At 52.4% G+C, this 15,620-nt stretch overlaps 1 protein-coding gene across 4 annotated transcripts in view; it reads right to left on the bottom strand.

Moving 5' to 3' along the window:
- Positions 1-255: 255 nt before the first annotated feature.
- Positions 256-15,620, bottom strand: part of RUSC1 (RUN and SH3 domain containing 1) — a 45,440-nt gene continuing 30,075 nt past the window's right edge. For 2 of the 4 annotated variants that reach the window (XM_077322662.1, XM_077322689.1), the window contains 7 exons: positions 11,777-11,853; positions 10,754-10,928; positions 9,517-9,622; positions 9,356-9,402; positions 8,008-8,887; positions 5,260-5,391; positions 256-1,369 (listed from right to left, as the gene is read on the bottom strand). In XM_077322662.1, coding sequence (XP_077178777.1) covers positions 1,201-1,369; positions 5,260-5,391; positions 8,008-8,887; positions 9,356-9,402; positions 9,517-9,622; positions 10,754-10,928; positions 11,777-11,853 — 1,586 coding nt within the window. In that variant the 3' untranslated portion in view covers positions 256-1,200. The remainder of the gene's footprint in view (positions 1,370-5,259; positions 5,392-8,007; positions 8,888-9,355; positions 9,403-9,516; positions 9,623-10,753; positions 10,929-11,776; positions 11,854-15,620) is intronic. The other 2 variants (XM_077322671.1, XM_077322680.1) reach the window with 2 other exon arrangements.

Genomic DNA, 15,620 nt, shown 5'->3' with positions numbered 1-15,620 from the left:
AAGCCCCTGCGCTGGATGTGTTTCCCAAATGTCGAATAGCCCCAGCACGTTTTCCCCCTCTCCAGAATGCAGCTGACTGACGCAGAGACACTGCGGGGAAACTCCCTTCACTGGAGTGGGGGGGGGGCTAATTCTCCTGCATGCTTGCTCAGTGCAACACCAAGCTGCAGCAAAACTGCCCCCTCCTCAGTGCAGGCGGTTTCGAAGGAAGGCAAGCCAAGGTCAGTGAATCATGCAGAGACACAGCAGGCAGGCTCCTTTCCAGGCAGAAGCTTTGGCCTCTTACGCGTTTATTTCTCAGGACACGCCACTTAGGGGATGTATTGTCTACACAGCAGTTCAGTCTTGCGGGATGCCGCTTCTCCCCCCTCCTTTGACCACTGCTTATTTCCACTCCCGTTGCGCCTTGCCCCCTGGAAGAGGAGGGTGCCAACCTCACAGCGGGAGCCGTGTGGGCAGGGGAGGGAGACGGCAGCAGGTGGCCACACAGGAGCAGCCAATCCAGATGGGTCCCGATCACCACATCCGGGCTGTCGACAGTAGCAGAACGGCGGAAGATATATATATATATATATATATATGTATCTATTTATATATACACCGATATATGCAATATACACGTGAGCGGTAACAATCTTCAGCGGTGGGGCACAATCATCGTGAGCAAATGAGCACAAGTGAATGCAGGGGGGGGGGCGTCGAGCGTGGAAATGGGTTGGCGGGGGGGGGAAGGGGCTTGCATGAGCCGATCCAGACCAGGCGTTCAAGCGTCAGGAGCCGAGTTCGAAAGAAACCTCACCGGGCGAGGGGGAGCCGGCCGTTGTGCCAACGGGGCTCTGCCTAAAGGCAGGCCTGGTCGCGGCCACAGGCCGGTCCTCCACAGAGGCGGCCGTTCGAGTGTCTGCCGAGCGTGGTCCAGGGCGGCAGATGACTCCGGGGTTGTCCCCCTCTTGGCGTCCATGTATTTGGTCGACCCTCCTCGAACGGCATGGGGGGGGGATGCACGTGAAGGTCAGTCCGGTGCAGCCTCTCTCCCCCCTACCCCTGCGATGGGGCCTCCGTCTGGGGTAGTCAAACTGCGGCCCTCCAGATGTCCATGGACCACAATTCCCAGAAGCCCCTGCCAGCAAATGCTGGCAGGGGCTTCTGGGAATTGTAGTCCATGGACATCTGGAGGGCCGCAGTTTGACTACCCCTGGCTCAGAGGATGAGAGAGGTGTAGCTGACGGGAACCAGGCCTCGGCTGTCACCACGGCAACACTGGAGCCAGTCCTCGTTGACCGTATCCAAGACTTGCAGGATGTCACCTTTGCGGAAGCTCAGCTGGTCCGCCCCGGTCCCCGTGTGGTTGCAGAGGGCACGCACGGCCCTGGGGGGGGGGGGGGGAGACAGAGAGACAGCATTAAAAAAAATCCCCACGGAGGATTTCTCTTTTTCAAACAGAGAAACGCTCCGTTGTGTGCCGTTCCAGAGCCGCGATTATGGAAAATAGCAATTATGTCACTTCCAGGTAACCTTTATTTATTATTGGACTTATATCCTGCCGCTTCTCCAGGGACTCGTGGCGGCTTACCATAAAATATTCATAAATTAATTTAAAAAAAAACAATTAATCCTCCCAGAACGGCAGCCCCAAAATACCCTCTGCCTCCTGAGCAGTCTAACCTAGGGGTGGGTTGCAGTGATGTAATTGCTCCGGCCTGGGGAGGGACCACGTTGATCTTTGTACTGGCCTCAAACCAGGACCTGGCAGCAGAAAAGCTCCGTTTTACAGGAACTGTGATAGCTCCGTCGGGGCGCTCAGCTCTCCCAGGAGCTGATTCCGCTAGGTTGGTGCCAGGTCCGAAAAAACCCTGGCCCTCATGGAGGCCAGGCGGACTTCCCTAGGGCAAGGAACCACCAACTGGTAAGTGCCTGCAGAGCAAACAGCGTGTCTGGTTACGTTCTGGGATCCTTATGGCTTTGGGGTATTCTTTCAGAGATTAGAATCATAGAGTTGGAAGGGACCTCCTGGGTCATCTAGTCCAACCCCCTGCACTATGCAGGACACTCCCAACCCTATCGCTCATCCACTGTAACCTGCCACCCCCTTGAGCCTTCACAGAATCAGCCTCTCCGTCAGATGGCTCTCTAGCCTCTGTTTAAAAATCTCCAAAGATGGAGAACCCACCACCTCCCGAGGAAGCCTGTTCCACTGAGAAACCGCTCTGACTGTCAGGAACTTCTTCCGGATGTTTAGATGGAATTTAGAATCACAGAATTCTAGAGTTGGAAGGGACCTCCTGGGTCATCTAGTCAAACCCCATGCACTATGCAGGACACTCACAACTACAGTGACCCCAATTCCATGCCCAGATGTTGCCCCCCCCCAATGAACACCAAAATCCATGTCCAGTCTGGCCTGGAAGACATTTGTCTCCCAACGGTTTACACATTTTGAATGTAAACCACCCTTAGCCGCAAGAGAGAGCTGTCTAGAAATGTAACAAATTAAAAATATATATAAACCCCAAAGGGGCGATCAGCATTTTCCCTGGGCATTCAAGAAAGGAACACAAGAACCAAGCACCAAAACAATCCCTTCTGCCCACTCACTCACAATCTGCCTAAATTCACAAAATCAGCATTTCTGTCAGATGGCTATCTAGCCTCTGCTTAAAAACTTCCAAAGGAGGAGAACCTACCCCCTCCCAAGGAAGCCTGTTCCACTGAGGAACCACTCTAACTGTCAAGAACGTCTTCCGGATGTTTAGCTGAAAACTCTTTTGAATTAATTTCGTCCCATTCGTTCTGGTCCGACCCTCTGGGGCGACAGGACACAACTCCGCTCCATCCCTTCAAGTACTTGAAGATGGCCATCATATCTCCTCTTAGTCGTCTTCTCTCCAGGCTAAACAGACCAAGCTTCCATCGTTACCATCACAGTTGTCAACCACAATCATAATTATCGCTACCAAATATCGTTATCGATTGGAATTGGCATTTTAAAGGCTAAAGATGAACAGAGGCAGCATTTAAGTGGAAAGAATTCTAGTCGAAGACTGAAGACAGATGTAACGTTTTCTGGGTGAAGACAAATGGAACATTGAAACATACTAGAGTTATTTTTAATGCACATTTGCTGCAGTAAGAGCTACTTCTCTTCAGAGTTACAGAATGGGGAGGTTTCTGCTAGCTTTTCCACTCCAATCTTGCCCTATTCCTTTCCATGCTTTAAGAGGAGGACTGGATAAACATATGGACCATAGTCTCTTCCAGTGGCTATGAGCCACAAGGCATAGATGGACCACCCTGTCTTAGACCTCCTGATGGCACCTGGTCTTTGGCCGTTGCATGACAGAGAGCGCTGGACTAGATGAGCCACAAGCCTGATGCAACATGGCTTCTCCTTTTTCTTCTAGTACCAAGGTCACATTCTGACCTGCCTTGACACAACAGGTCTGAGAGCTACTGTTATGCACCCATTCCAGTCTTTTCTAAGTAGTAGATTCTAGAAGATGGTAGTGATGTACTGCTGCTGGTAGATTCCAGCCTCTTTAATCTCCTGCACCAATTCAGATCTACATGAAATCCAATGTGTGCACTTCAACCACCAAACGTTATGTCTGTCTTCACCTTGGAGACATCTGTCTTCACAAGGGCTGCCAGCCACAGCCAGCAACTTGCCAGAATGAACTGGGGGGAAAGGACAATTGTGCCAGCATACCATGTCACTTCCAGCACAAAAGTGACAGCATCGCATTGGGCAACACTCTAGGATTTGCCCAAAACTCTACAGTTAAACCACTTTTGTGCCTTAAATGACATGACACATGGACACCTCCCCTATTTCCCCCATGCCAGCTTGTGAAGGACCAGTGGGGATGGATGGGGACAGGCAGGGAGAATTGCCTGGAGGTATCTTGCTGTAAGTGGGAGACCTGCTCCCCTCCCCCAATCTTCAACCTGATAGTACAACATGTTTCAACAAAGTCTGAGTCCAGGGGCACCTTTAAGACCAACACTCCTAGCCACTAGAGAGAGCCAGTTTGGTGTAGTGGTTAGGAGTGCGGACTTCTAATCTGGCATGCCAGGTTCGAATCTGCGCTCCCCCACATGCAGACAGCTGAGTGACCTTGGGCTAGTCACAGCACTGATAAAACTGTTCTGACCGAGCAGTAATCTCAGGGCTCTCTCAGCCTCCCCTCCCTCACAGGGTGTCTGTTGTGGGGAGAGGAAAGGGAAGGCGACTGTAAGCCGCTTTGAGCCTCCTTTGGATAGAGAAAAGCGACATATAAGAACCAACTTTTCTTCTTCTTCTTCTAGACATCAGAAGAAGGGAAGGGGGCACATGAAAGCTTATACCCAGAATGAAACTTAGTTGGTTTTAAAGATGCCACTGGACTCAAACCTTGTTCTATACATTATTATTTCTATTTATTTGATTTTTATACTGCCTTCTCAGAGAGGTGGCTGAAGAAATGTGCATGCATACAAAAGCTTATACCCAGAATTAAGTTTTCTTCTTCTTCAAAGTGCCACTGGAGAAGGAGAAGAAGAAGAAGAGCTGGTTCTTCTCTGCTGCTATTCTCTACCTGAAGGAGTCTCAAAGAGGCTTCCATTCGCCTCCCCCTTCTTTTCCCCACAACAGACATCCTGTGAGGGAGGTGAGGCTGAGAGAGCCCTGAGATTCCTGCTCAGTCAGAACAGCTTTATCAGTGCTCTGCCCAGGCCAAGGTCTCCCAGCTGGCTGCATGTGGAGGAGGAGCGGAGAATCCAACCCGGCTCGCCAGCTTACAAGTCCGCGCTCCTAACCACTACACCAAGCTGGCTCCCAGACTCAGGCTTTGTTCTCTGTATCTGAAGGACTGAGCATGCACACAAAAACAGTGGCCCAGACTTAAGCTTTGCTGGTCTTCAAGGTGTCCCTGGATTCAAACTTTGTTTTGTGTTTCTGAGGAAGTGTGCATGCTCAGGAAAGCTTACAGCCAGACTGACACTTAGCTGGTCTTAAAGGTGCCCCCTGGACTCACTCTTGGTTCTCTTGCTTCAGACCAGAGGTAGTCAAAACTGCGGCCCTCCAGATGTGCATGGACTACAATTCCCAGGAGCCCCTGCCAGCATTTGCTGGCAGGGGCTTCTGGGAATTGTAGTCCATGGACATCTGGAGGGCCGCAGTTTGACTACCCCTGCTTCAGACCAACGTGACTCCCCACACCTCACTTTTTCTTGACGTACTCAGCGGCCCCCGCCAGCTCCCCTCCAGTAGGGCAGGCTCACCTGTAAGGCTGCAGAGGATCCGGCTGGCCTTCCTCCCAGGTCTCCTCTGCCCAGCTCTTCTCCGTGGGCGCCGCCTTCTTCACTAGAGCCAGGACATTCATGCTGGGGGACAGCCAGCTAGATGGGCGCCTGCTTGGGGAGGGGGCAGGGAAGATCACTGCACAAGCCGCTCTTGTCTTGGAGAGGCGGCAGGCAGATTTTAATCAGGGGAGGGCCAGAAAGACCGGCACCTCTTCTACGCCTCTTCTACCCACCCTCTGAAAAACGAAGGGTCATTTGGGTATAAGTCTGAGGATGGGTTGGGCCTGGGGCCCCTGAAATCTGGATTCAAATTCTGCTCTAAAGACAGACTCTGCATGGCGGGACTGCACCGTGTAATCTCTGTCTCCAACTGAAGCCTTCTCTTGATGGCTCAGCCCTGCCCAGCATAATATCCCCCCACTCCGATAGGCTGGTGTTTGAGGAAATTCTGACAACCCTGGATCATTCAGTTATCAGGAACGCGCCTCAGTTTCATACTGGAGACCAAGATCTGATCTTCTCTCCCTCTCTTCCCAGAACAGAGAAGGTAAAGGTATCCCCTGTGCAAGCACCAGGTCATGTCTGACCCTTGGGGTGACGCTCTCCAGCATTTTCATGGCAGACTCAATACGGGGTGGTTTGCCAGTGCCTTCCCCAGTCATTACCGTACTCATTAGTACTCATTTTACCCACCTCGGAAGGATGGAAGGCTGAGTCAACCTTGAGCCGGCTGCTGGGATCGAACTCCCAGCCTCGTGGGCAGAGCTTTCAGACTGCATGTCTGCTGCCTTACCACTCTGCGCCACAAGAGGCTCTTTGAACAGAGAAAGCAGCCTGTATTTTCAGGCAAGGTTTTCAGGTAAGTTGAAGAATTCGGTAGGAGAGTGAGAGGCAAGCTGTGTGGCAGCATGAACACCCAAACTGGGGTCTCCTGAAACGAAAGCCGAAACACTGGCCAATGAAGGGTTTCCCAACCAGCACACTGGGGGTACAGCAGTGAACCTCAAGAGGCCCGTAGAGGTACCATGGCAACCATGACCATACAGAGCTGTCATTCATAGCCGCAGCAACGCTGCTTCTTCCCCTGAGGCTGGGGTCAGTGGCCCAGGGGGATTTCTGTTGCCATCGGACCTGCCTTGAGTGGGAGAAGGCATATTTTATTGTAAGAGTTGAGCTGAGGCTCTTACAATTTCTATTCTACGAATCATTGTTGTTTTCGTGTTAAATTATTATTGCTATTACTGCTGTTATTGTTACCTGTTACCATGTGTTAATTGTATCCTCCCTGTTTTCTGTAAACCGCCCTGAGCCCTCAGGGAGGGAGGTATATAAATATAATAATAAATAAATACATACATTTAATTTAATTTGCATATGGGGCATTGCAGCCAAAGGATGGTGGGGTGAGGATCTGGGGGGGCTGGCTTTTATGTCTACTTGCATATTTTTATTTCTGCATGGGGGCATGGTAGGGCACGTGGCCAGCTGACTTCATTTCCATGGTCCCTCCAAGCCCTACAAATACTTTCCATGGTTTTGCAGTTAGAAAAGCCTGGGGTATCAGCTAGGGTTGCGAGCTATGGGTTGGGAAATCCCTGGGGATTTGGGGGGGGGGGTGGAGCCTGGAGATTGTGGGCTTTTGGGAGGGGCTTCAGTGGGGTATAATGCCACAGAGTCCACCTCTCAGAGCGGTCATTTTCTCCAAGCGAACTGATCTCTGTTGCCTGGTGGTGAGTTGTAGTCACGGGAGTTCTCCAGCCACCACCTGCCTTTGTTCATTTGCTACGGGAAGAAAATCCACAAGCAGCATACAAAGCTAAAGAGAAACTGTACACGGAAGCGCCAGTTAGCCTTTCTAGCTAGCAGCTACTATTAAACCCCCTGAGGAATTTTACCAATTCCCTGATTTTTTAAAGGCATCTCAGCTGGTGGTTGGCTGCACCTTGTGGCCACAGAGCCCCACTTATTAACTACCTGCTGTATGACCAAGCATTTCCATTGGAGTGTCCAGAGCAGGCGTGTTCAAGGAGGAGGAGATTCAGACCATTTTTGATTTGATCCAACTCACCTATAGCGTAGTTCTGATTCCAAGCTCGGGGGGGGGGGTGTGAGCTAGAGGCACTAAATTCGCAGAGTAACTGCAGGAGCCTCTCCTCAAAAGAACCCCCAAGTTACGGAAAGATTGGACCAAAAGATCTGATTCTAGGGGCACTTCAAGAGGGTGACCCCGTCTGAATTCCATTGTTTCCTATGGTGAAAACAGACCAGAGAATCAGGTTTTTACTCATCATAGGAAATAATGGAGATAGGCCCTCCTGGCTCAATATCGTTGCAACTTGGGGGTTATTTCAAGGAGAGTCTCCTTCAACTATGCTGCAAGTTTGGTGCCTCTAATTCAACCCCCCTCCCTCCCCAAAGCCCAGGAAAGACAAAAAGGGGAACGTTTCCCTCTTTGTCCCATTAAGAGCCGCTTGTTGGAATTGTGATGACTAGTGATTCGGCAATTCGAGCAGGTTTAATTGGGAAATGGCGATTCTCACCAGATTCGGCCTATTTTGCCAGAATCAGGGCTGATTCGGGTACTTTTTGGCTGGATTGAATTGCACCTGCCTAGTCCATGACCAATTGTTTCCAGTGGATGACCTAGAAATCTGATTCTGTGAGGAGAGGGGGGAAAAAAGGGGGGGTCTCTTTGACCCCAGTTAGTGGGCTCTTGCGGGGCCTTACCTGGACTTGGCCACGCTAGACTCAGACTCGGAAGGAGATCCTGAAACCGCCGGGGAAGTGGCGCCAAAGAGCCATCCCAACCTCTGCCCTTTCCCAGGGGTCTCTGGGGCATCCTCGTCTGCTTCCTGGGAACCAGACTCTGCAGCACCGGACTGACTCCTCTCCGGCTTCTGTTCCGCAGCCACTCCGGGCGAGCTCTCTGCCTCACTGGTGGGCGTCTCTGCCGGCATCTCCCCACTGTGTTGTCTGGGGCTGGGCACGGCGGACCCAGTGGCAGCAACCCCTGTTCCCGTGCAGACCTCCTTCACGGCTTCCTCCAGAGCCATCCGCAGCTTGGTCCAGCGGGTGAAAGGGAGGCCCTCCTGGTTAGAAGAGGCAGCGTCACCGTGGACCCCTGAAGCTGGGCTCAGCCGTCCCCACCAGCTGCATTGCTTCTCTTCAGTCCCGGGGCTGTCGGATGGGGGACACGGCTCCAGCTTGGGGGGTGCCTCACTGCCCCGCAGCGTGTGGGTGAGGAGATCTCCCCACTGCAGCAGTCTCTGGGGCAGGCTGACCCCTGTTTGAGGCTCGCGGAGAGGGCTAGATTGGGCCAGGGGCCCTTCCATCAGGTTGGAGATGGGGCCCAGGTGCCTAGCCAGATGTGGACGGCCAGGCCCGCAGACCCTCCGAGAAGCTACGGACAGCTCCGTCGGCGTCCCGGTCTGATGGGATACGGGCCGCACATCCAGAGACAGGTGGTGGTACTCAAAGAGAAGGTCCAGCTGGAAGGTCAGTGTGGAGAGCGGTTGGAGAAGGAGGAGGACTTCCTCGGCCCAGCGGCGGCAGAACCCTTGGGTGAGGACCAGAAAGGCAGAGGGCAAGTAGAGAGCTGAGATGAGGTCTGCAGGGTAGGAAAGAGCTCAGACAGGTCAGAACCGGATACAGGCAATGAGTTACGGAAACAGAGAAATCACAGAATGCTGTGGCTTAGGGGCAAAGCTGCTGCTTGGCATGCAGGTCCCAGGTTCAATCCCCGGCATCTCCAGTTGAAGGGACCAGGCAGTAGTTGGCGTGGAAGACCTCTGCCCGAGACCCTGGATATTATTGGTCTGTGAGAACAGCACTATCAGGGCTGTGATGAGCCCAGGGTCACCCAGCTGGCTGCATGTGGGGGAGCAGGGAATCAAACTCCTCTTGCCAGATTAGAAGCCACCACTCTTAACCACTATACCAAGCTGGCTAAAAGACCCCTAATTTGAGGCTCCAGGTATGGGTGCCCTGAAGGTTCAAATCCAAGCTGTCTCAAAGACCTGCCCCTGCTCCATGAGCAAACATCCCCCCCCCCCCGCCGCCAAAGCCCATTGCTTACCTGTGTTCTGCTGCAGGTTGAAAAACCACTGTTCTAGCTGCTTCATGCTGAATGGGAACAGAACCAGACGGAGTTATGAGTGTGGCGGCCATCGGGAAGACTCCCTTCTGCTCCCCGCCAGCTCCCTTTCCTTCTTTGCCACACACCACTCTACTACTCACTTTAGTAGTCCTAGGATAAAGGCATGGAAGCGCTGCTGGTTGGTCCGGAGAGGTGCCAGCCGGGACACCCGCCAGTAAAGCGCGTTCAGGGAGCGAGTGTGGGGCCCTGGGGGGGGGGGGGAGGAGGAGGGGGAAACGATAGGAAAGAATCACAACCATGCAGGAGAAAAGAGTCCACTCGTGTCCAGAGGCCTTTGAAACTAGATTCCCCCAATCAAGGAAAATGGCAAGAGCCCAGCTGACTCTCAGAACCACTGGAGGGTATTTTCTAGGACAGGGGTAGTCAACCTGTGGTCCACCAGATGTCCATGGACTACAATTCCCATGAGCTCCTGCCAGCATTTGCTGGCAGGGGCTCATGGGAATTGTAGTCCATGAATAGCTGGAGGACCACAGGTTGACTACCCCTGTTCTAGGAGACCCCAAGGAAGTGAGTTTGGCCTCAATCAGGACCTTCTTGGCCCCGGCTTGGTGGAATGAGCTCCAAATCAAGATCAGGGCCCTGTCGGAACTTCATTCATTCATTCATTCATTCATTCATTCATTCATTCATTCATTCATTCATTCATTCATTCATTCATCCATCAGGATATAAACATTAGACATAATAAAACATTAAGATGTTAAAATCGGCCAGGAGATACGGAGAATAAAATTAGACATTATAAAAAAGTTAAGGGTGGTAACAAATGATCTTCCCCTACCAATAATCTTCAGAATCCAGCCTGGCCTGGAGGAAATTCACCTACCATCCCACACTGGCATCCCAGAGAGGAACTGGGACTGACCCAAGGTCACCCAGCAACCAGCAATTCCTTGGGTATGCAAGAAGGGCCAAAAGAGACAAACACTGGCACATCCCTTCCTGCCCACCCGCTCACCATCTGCCTAAGTTCATAAAATCAGCATTTCTGCCAGACGGCTGTCTAGCCTCTGCTTAAAAACTCCCAAAGAAGGAAAACCCACCACCTCCCGAGGAAGCCTGTTCCACTGGGGAACCGTTTCATGCAGTTAATGAGTTTAATTCACAGAACGGGTCGGATGCGCCATACTGGATCTGCGTTCTCTGTGAACCGCCCTGAGCAGCAAGGGAGGGCGATATACAATTTAATAAAGCAAAACCCGTAGAATGGGGCAATCTCCTGGCCACACCTGAAGGTTGGCAACCCCATGACCAGATCCAGATCTGCATTTGTGTAGCCGCCACCCTCCCGCTCGCCCGCCTAATGCCACCTACCGGGCTTGGCCGAAGCCTCCACCACGCTCCACGGGGAACTGGGCCTCTGGCCTGTAATGACGTCCTTCTGGAAGGGTTTGAGGCCGTCGCACACAAGGGCACGCAGGGCCGGGCACAGGGTGCCCACGACGAGGTAGCCCACTTCTGGGTTGAGCCGGCTGTCTCCCAGCTGGGCCTGCAGGGGAAGGGAAACGGCTGCATCAGCTCTGGCAGAGGGAGGCCGCAACCGCCCCTCTCTTTGCTAACGGGTAATTAGAGTTTTCTAATTCAATTATCACACACACAGATAATGGCAGCAGGGAATGGGAGTCCCTCCTTCTTCGGCTGCCAGCCAGGCTGACTAAGGGCTGTGCTTGTGCATGAATTCATGGCCCTGGCGATGAAGATGCCGCCAGAAATGTAAATTATCAGATGCCCTCCCCGTGGGACTCGGAAGTGGGTGGCTGTTTTTTTTTTTGTACCCCACTTTTTACTATTGTAAGGAGTCTCAAAACAGTGAACAATCGCCTTCCCTTCCCCTCCCTGCAAGACACCCTGTAAGGATGTGGGGTGGAGAGTGCGCTGAGAGGTTTGTGACTGGCCCAAGGTCACCCAGCAGGCCTCAGGTGTCTCAAAGAGGCTTACAATCGCCTTCCCTTCCTCTCTCTAAAACAGGCACCATGTGAGGTAGGTAGGGTTGAGAGAGCTCTGAGAGAACTGGGTCTAGCCCAAGGTTACCCGGCAGGTCTCATGTGTCTCAAAGTGTCTTCCAATCACATTCCCTGTCTCTCCCCAAAACAGGCCCCATGTGAGGTGGGTGTGGCTGAGAGAGCTCTGACAGAACTGTGACTGGCCCCAGGTCGCCCAGGTGGCTGCATGTGGAGGAGGAGTGGGGAGTCAAACCCGGCTCTCCAGATTAGAGGCCACTGCTAGAAGAGCTAGATTTGAGTCTCGTAGCCCCTTGGAGATCCACAAGGTTCCCGTTTTCGAGAGCCAAAGCTCCCTTTGTCATACCCCCCCCCCCCCAAATCTTGTTGAAATTACCTTCTGGACGACGTTCCTGGCGGTACTGAAATGGGCCACGATCCTGTCCACTGAAGCACTCACGGCCACGAGCAAAGCTGGAAGGAAGTAAATTCAAAAGAGAGGATTCTTGGGATGGGTGGGTTGCACATCCATTCCCCAGGTAGGCCTTTCACAGTGGGCCAAATTAACCCGCCTGGAAATCCAATCAAGGGTTTCTGGTCCCTCAAAATTCCTACTTATGGCAGAGACCGGAAAGAACTGGGACTGACCCATGGTCACCCAAGCAGGCCTCATGTGTCTCAAAGCACCTTTCAATAATCTTCCCTTTCTCTTCCTAGACCATGTGGCTTTAGAGAGTCCTGAGAGAACTGAAACTGGCCCAAGGTCATCCAGCCAGCCTCATGTGTCTCAAAGACCCTTAAAATTGCCTTCCTCTCCCCAAAGCAGGCACCTTGTGAGGCAGGTGAGGCTGAGAGAGTCCTAAGAGAACTGGGCCTGACCCAAGGTCACCCAGCAAGCCTCATGTGTCTCAAAGACCCTTAAAATTGCCTTCCTCTCCCCAAAGCAGGCACCTTGTGAGGCAGGTGAGGCTGAGAGAGTCCTAAGAGAACTGGGCCTGACCCAAGGTCACCCAGCAAGCCTCATGTGTCTCAAAGCACCTTAAAATTGCCTTCCTCTCCCCAAAACAGGCACCTTGTGAAGCAGGTGAGGCTGAGAGAGTCCTAAGAGAACTGGGCCTGACCCAAGGTCACCCAGCAAGCCTCATGTGTCTCAAAGCACCTTAAAATTGCCTTCCTCTCCCCAAAGCAGGCACCTTGTGAGGCAGGTGGGGCTGAGAGAGTCCTAAGAGAACTGGGCCTGACCCAAGGTCACCCAACAAGCCTCATTGTCTCAAAGCGCCTTCCAATTGCCTTGCCTTCCTCTCCTCTCTCTCCTTTCCCCACAGCAGGCTCCTTGTGAGGCAGGTAGGACTGAGAGAGCCCTGTGAGAACTAGGATGGGCCCTGTAGTGAAATAATGGCTTCATTTTCTGCTTCTGTACAACTTTGGTTCAGGCATTGGGCCAGTAAGTTCAAGCAGGCCGCAAAAGAAGATCTTTTTCTCCCTGTGCAAGTATGTGCTGCCCCCACCTGTGGCCTTGGTGAAGCTAAGCCTATCAGTGCAAACTCTGATAAGGTAACAAGCTCCAGATGTTCCCAATTAACTTGCTTTGAGAAATGGGTTTTTAGCTACATGAAAGCATTCCATCTCCTGGCCTGGGATTGGCTCTTCTCCTGCCTTCGGCCTGAGATCAGTCATTCTACTGGCTTATTAATAAACTCGCAAAAAGTCCTGATTGGTTTTTGTGTCCCACTTGAGGAGAAGCCAGAAAGAAACTTCATTTGTACCACCATTTTGTCAGACCCTGCCTGTTCCTGCAGCCTGTGTGTGGTTTGACCCTTCTGTACCTATGGCATCTGGACTTTGAAACCCTGCCTAAGAACTGCCCTTCTTACCTTGTGAGTATATTGTGTTAGCTAGAGATATTTCACAATGTTCTTATTTTTCACTGCTTAGTATAACAATTCAACTCTGTGCACCTTACTATTTTCAAAATTATTTTTAAAAACCTTTCCCCTGATTCTTGAACAAGCTAAGCCCTACCCCGTGCGTTGCCTTGTGTTACTCTACCAATTCTGCATTGTGGTGTCTTGGTTCTGGACTCTTGTTAACTCCCTGATAGGCCTCAAGATTGCCTCTGAGTCTTGAAAGCCCAGGATCAGAAGTGGTGGTAGTCCTACCTAGCAGGGAGGTTGGTGTATCTAACTTCCTTGGTTTTTTGTAATCTTGTTTTGACCCATCTCGTGGATACTCCCTTAGCTGGGATCTGCAGCCTCGACTGAGCGGAGTGTAACCACGTGGTGGCTGATCTGAGGTATATCCTTAGCTTGTTTTAAGTCCCTTTTGAACGCTGTGCACATTGCTAGTTGTATACGGCAGTGGTTTGTTATTTTGGATTAGTCAGTCGAGATAGCTGAGGGTTTTGTCCTTGATCTGGAAACTCTGCAGACCATGGATGAATGGCATTTGGCAGATGAGGCGGCCCAAACACCTTTGCACATGGATGAGCCGGCTGCTACGTCCCATCCCCGGCTTACAGGGGCCGAAGAGCTTCTCCGGCAGAGATGGGAAGAGCGCCAGCCAGGCAGACGGCGCTCCCCGGAGCTTTCTGATTTGCATCCGGATGCAGCTGCTGCCCAGGAAGACTTACAACATCAGCACGCAGGCCGCCATTATGATACCAGCTGGCACTTGGGCCCTGGTCTAGAAAGCACTCCACCATCTGAAGACTTGAGATGCCGGGACACTGATTTTACTTGGGACTCTTGCCCAATTGTGTGTCCTAAGGATTGCCCTGCCCAGCAGGTGTTTGCAGAGGTGAGAGAGGCCAGGAGACCCAACGCGCCTGTAGAGACATTTCCACGGCCTACAAATCCTTTTGGCGAGGTCAGGCGGCCGGCCGGTCTTCCTGACACCCACCCTTCGACCTACACTCAGCCGCGAAGGACCGCGGCCATGGACACCCACCGGGAGTTTGCCAAAGGAAGTTATGTGCCTCTCCCTCCCCAGCATATTAATCCTGAACTGTTTTTGAAATTTGAAGAAGGAATGGACGTCATTGTGTATTTTTCAGATTTCGAACGGCGATGTCGGCATCTTTATATTCCTGAACGGCATTACATGGCTCTGTTGAGGCGTTTGGTGACTGGCCCTTTGTCTGTTATGATAAGAGAATTACCCCAGCGAGAGGCTATGAACTACGGGATGTACAAGGCTCTAGTTATTCAGAGGTTCGCCCAGGTTGGCGAGACTTATAGACTTGCTTTCCGGGAAGTGGATCGCGCCTTGTGGCTTTCCGACCTTCCGGGGGTTGTGGCTAAAATGCGGCAGAACTTTGAGTGCTGGCTAGCAGCGGAGAAGGCCCAGACCTTTGAAGAAGTGAAGCAACTGATCCTAATAGAGCAGTTTCGGAGACTCCTGCCTGCCGAGCTCGCTGTCCTAGTGGCGGATCAAGGCCCTCGAACCCTGGGGGAGGCGGCTGCTCTAGCAGAGAAATTCAAGGCAAACAGACCCCATCTGCGGAACAAGGCGGCAGCCAGCGAGGGGGGCAGCTCTCCTGAAACATCCCCTCCTCCTGTCCCTGCTTCAAAGAGCGCCAGCAAGCCTCCTGCCGGCAGAGACGTGAGTAAACCAAAGACTTTTTCTTCTACCGAGTCTCAGAAATACGATGTGCCTCTAGCAGATGAGGTTAAACCTCGTCTGGCACCATCGTCAGGACTTTGTTTTTATTGCAAGAAGGCGGGCCACGTGAAGGCCGCTTGTCCCGTTTTGCTTGCTAAAAAACAGCAAAGCTCGGCCCCCAGCGCCGTCGGAGTCCTGTCTCAATCGGAGAGCCGGGAACCGAATGGGCGCGTTGCTCCCCTTGCGATTAATCCTTCTGAGGCCGCAGCTGCACCTGTCAGCGCCTCTACAGTTGCCACCTCCAGCCCTGCTGTGTCCCAGCCCGCCAATGTTCCAGCACACATTAATTGGGCCAGCTTGGAGTTTACGACACAAGTGAAAATCAACCATCGGTTGGTGATGGCCTGGAGAGCCACCGGGGCGGATGTGACTTCAGTGAGCCGGGCTCTAGTCAAACCCGACCAAATCCAGGGTCCCGTCTTAACGGTTAATCCCTTCGGCAAGCGGCCTATCCAGATGCCGACCGCGACTGTGGATGTTGAGTACCAGGCCTACAAGGGCCCGAGTCTTGTCGTCGTTCATGAGCCGGAGGACTGTAAGTTTCCATGCCTCCTGGGAAACGATCTGGCCTACCAGGCATA

Source organism: Paroedura picta, chromosome 1, assembly GCF_049243985.1.
Source record: "Paroedura picta isolate Pp20150507F chromosome 1, Ppicta_v3.0, whole genome shotgun sequence".
NCBI lineage: Eukaryota > Metazoa > Chordata > Lepidosauria > Squamata > Gekkonidae > Paroedura > Paroedura picta.
The sequence above is the reverse complement of the archived record's forward strand: the minus strand, read 5'-3'. Positions and strand labels throughout refer to the sequence as shown.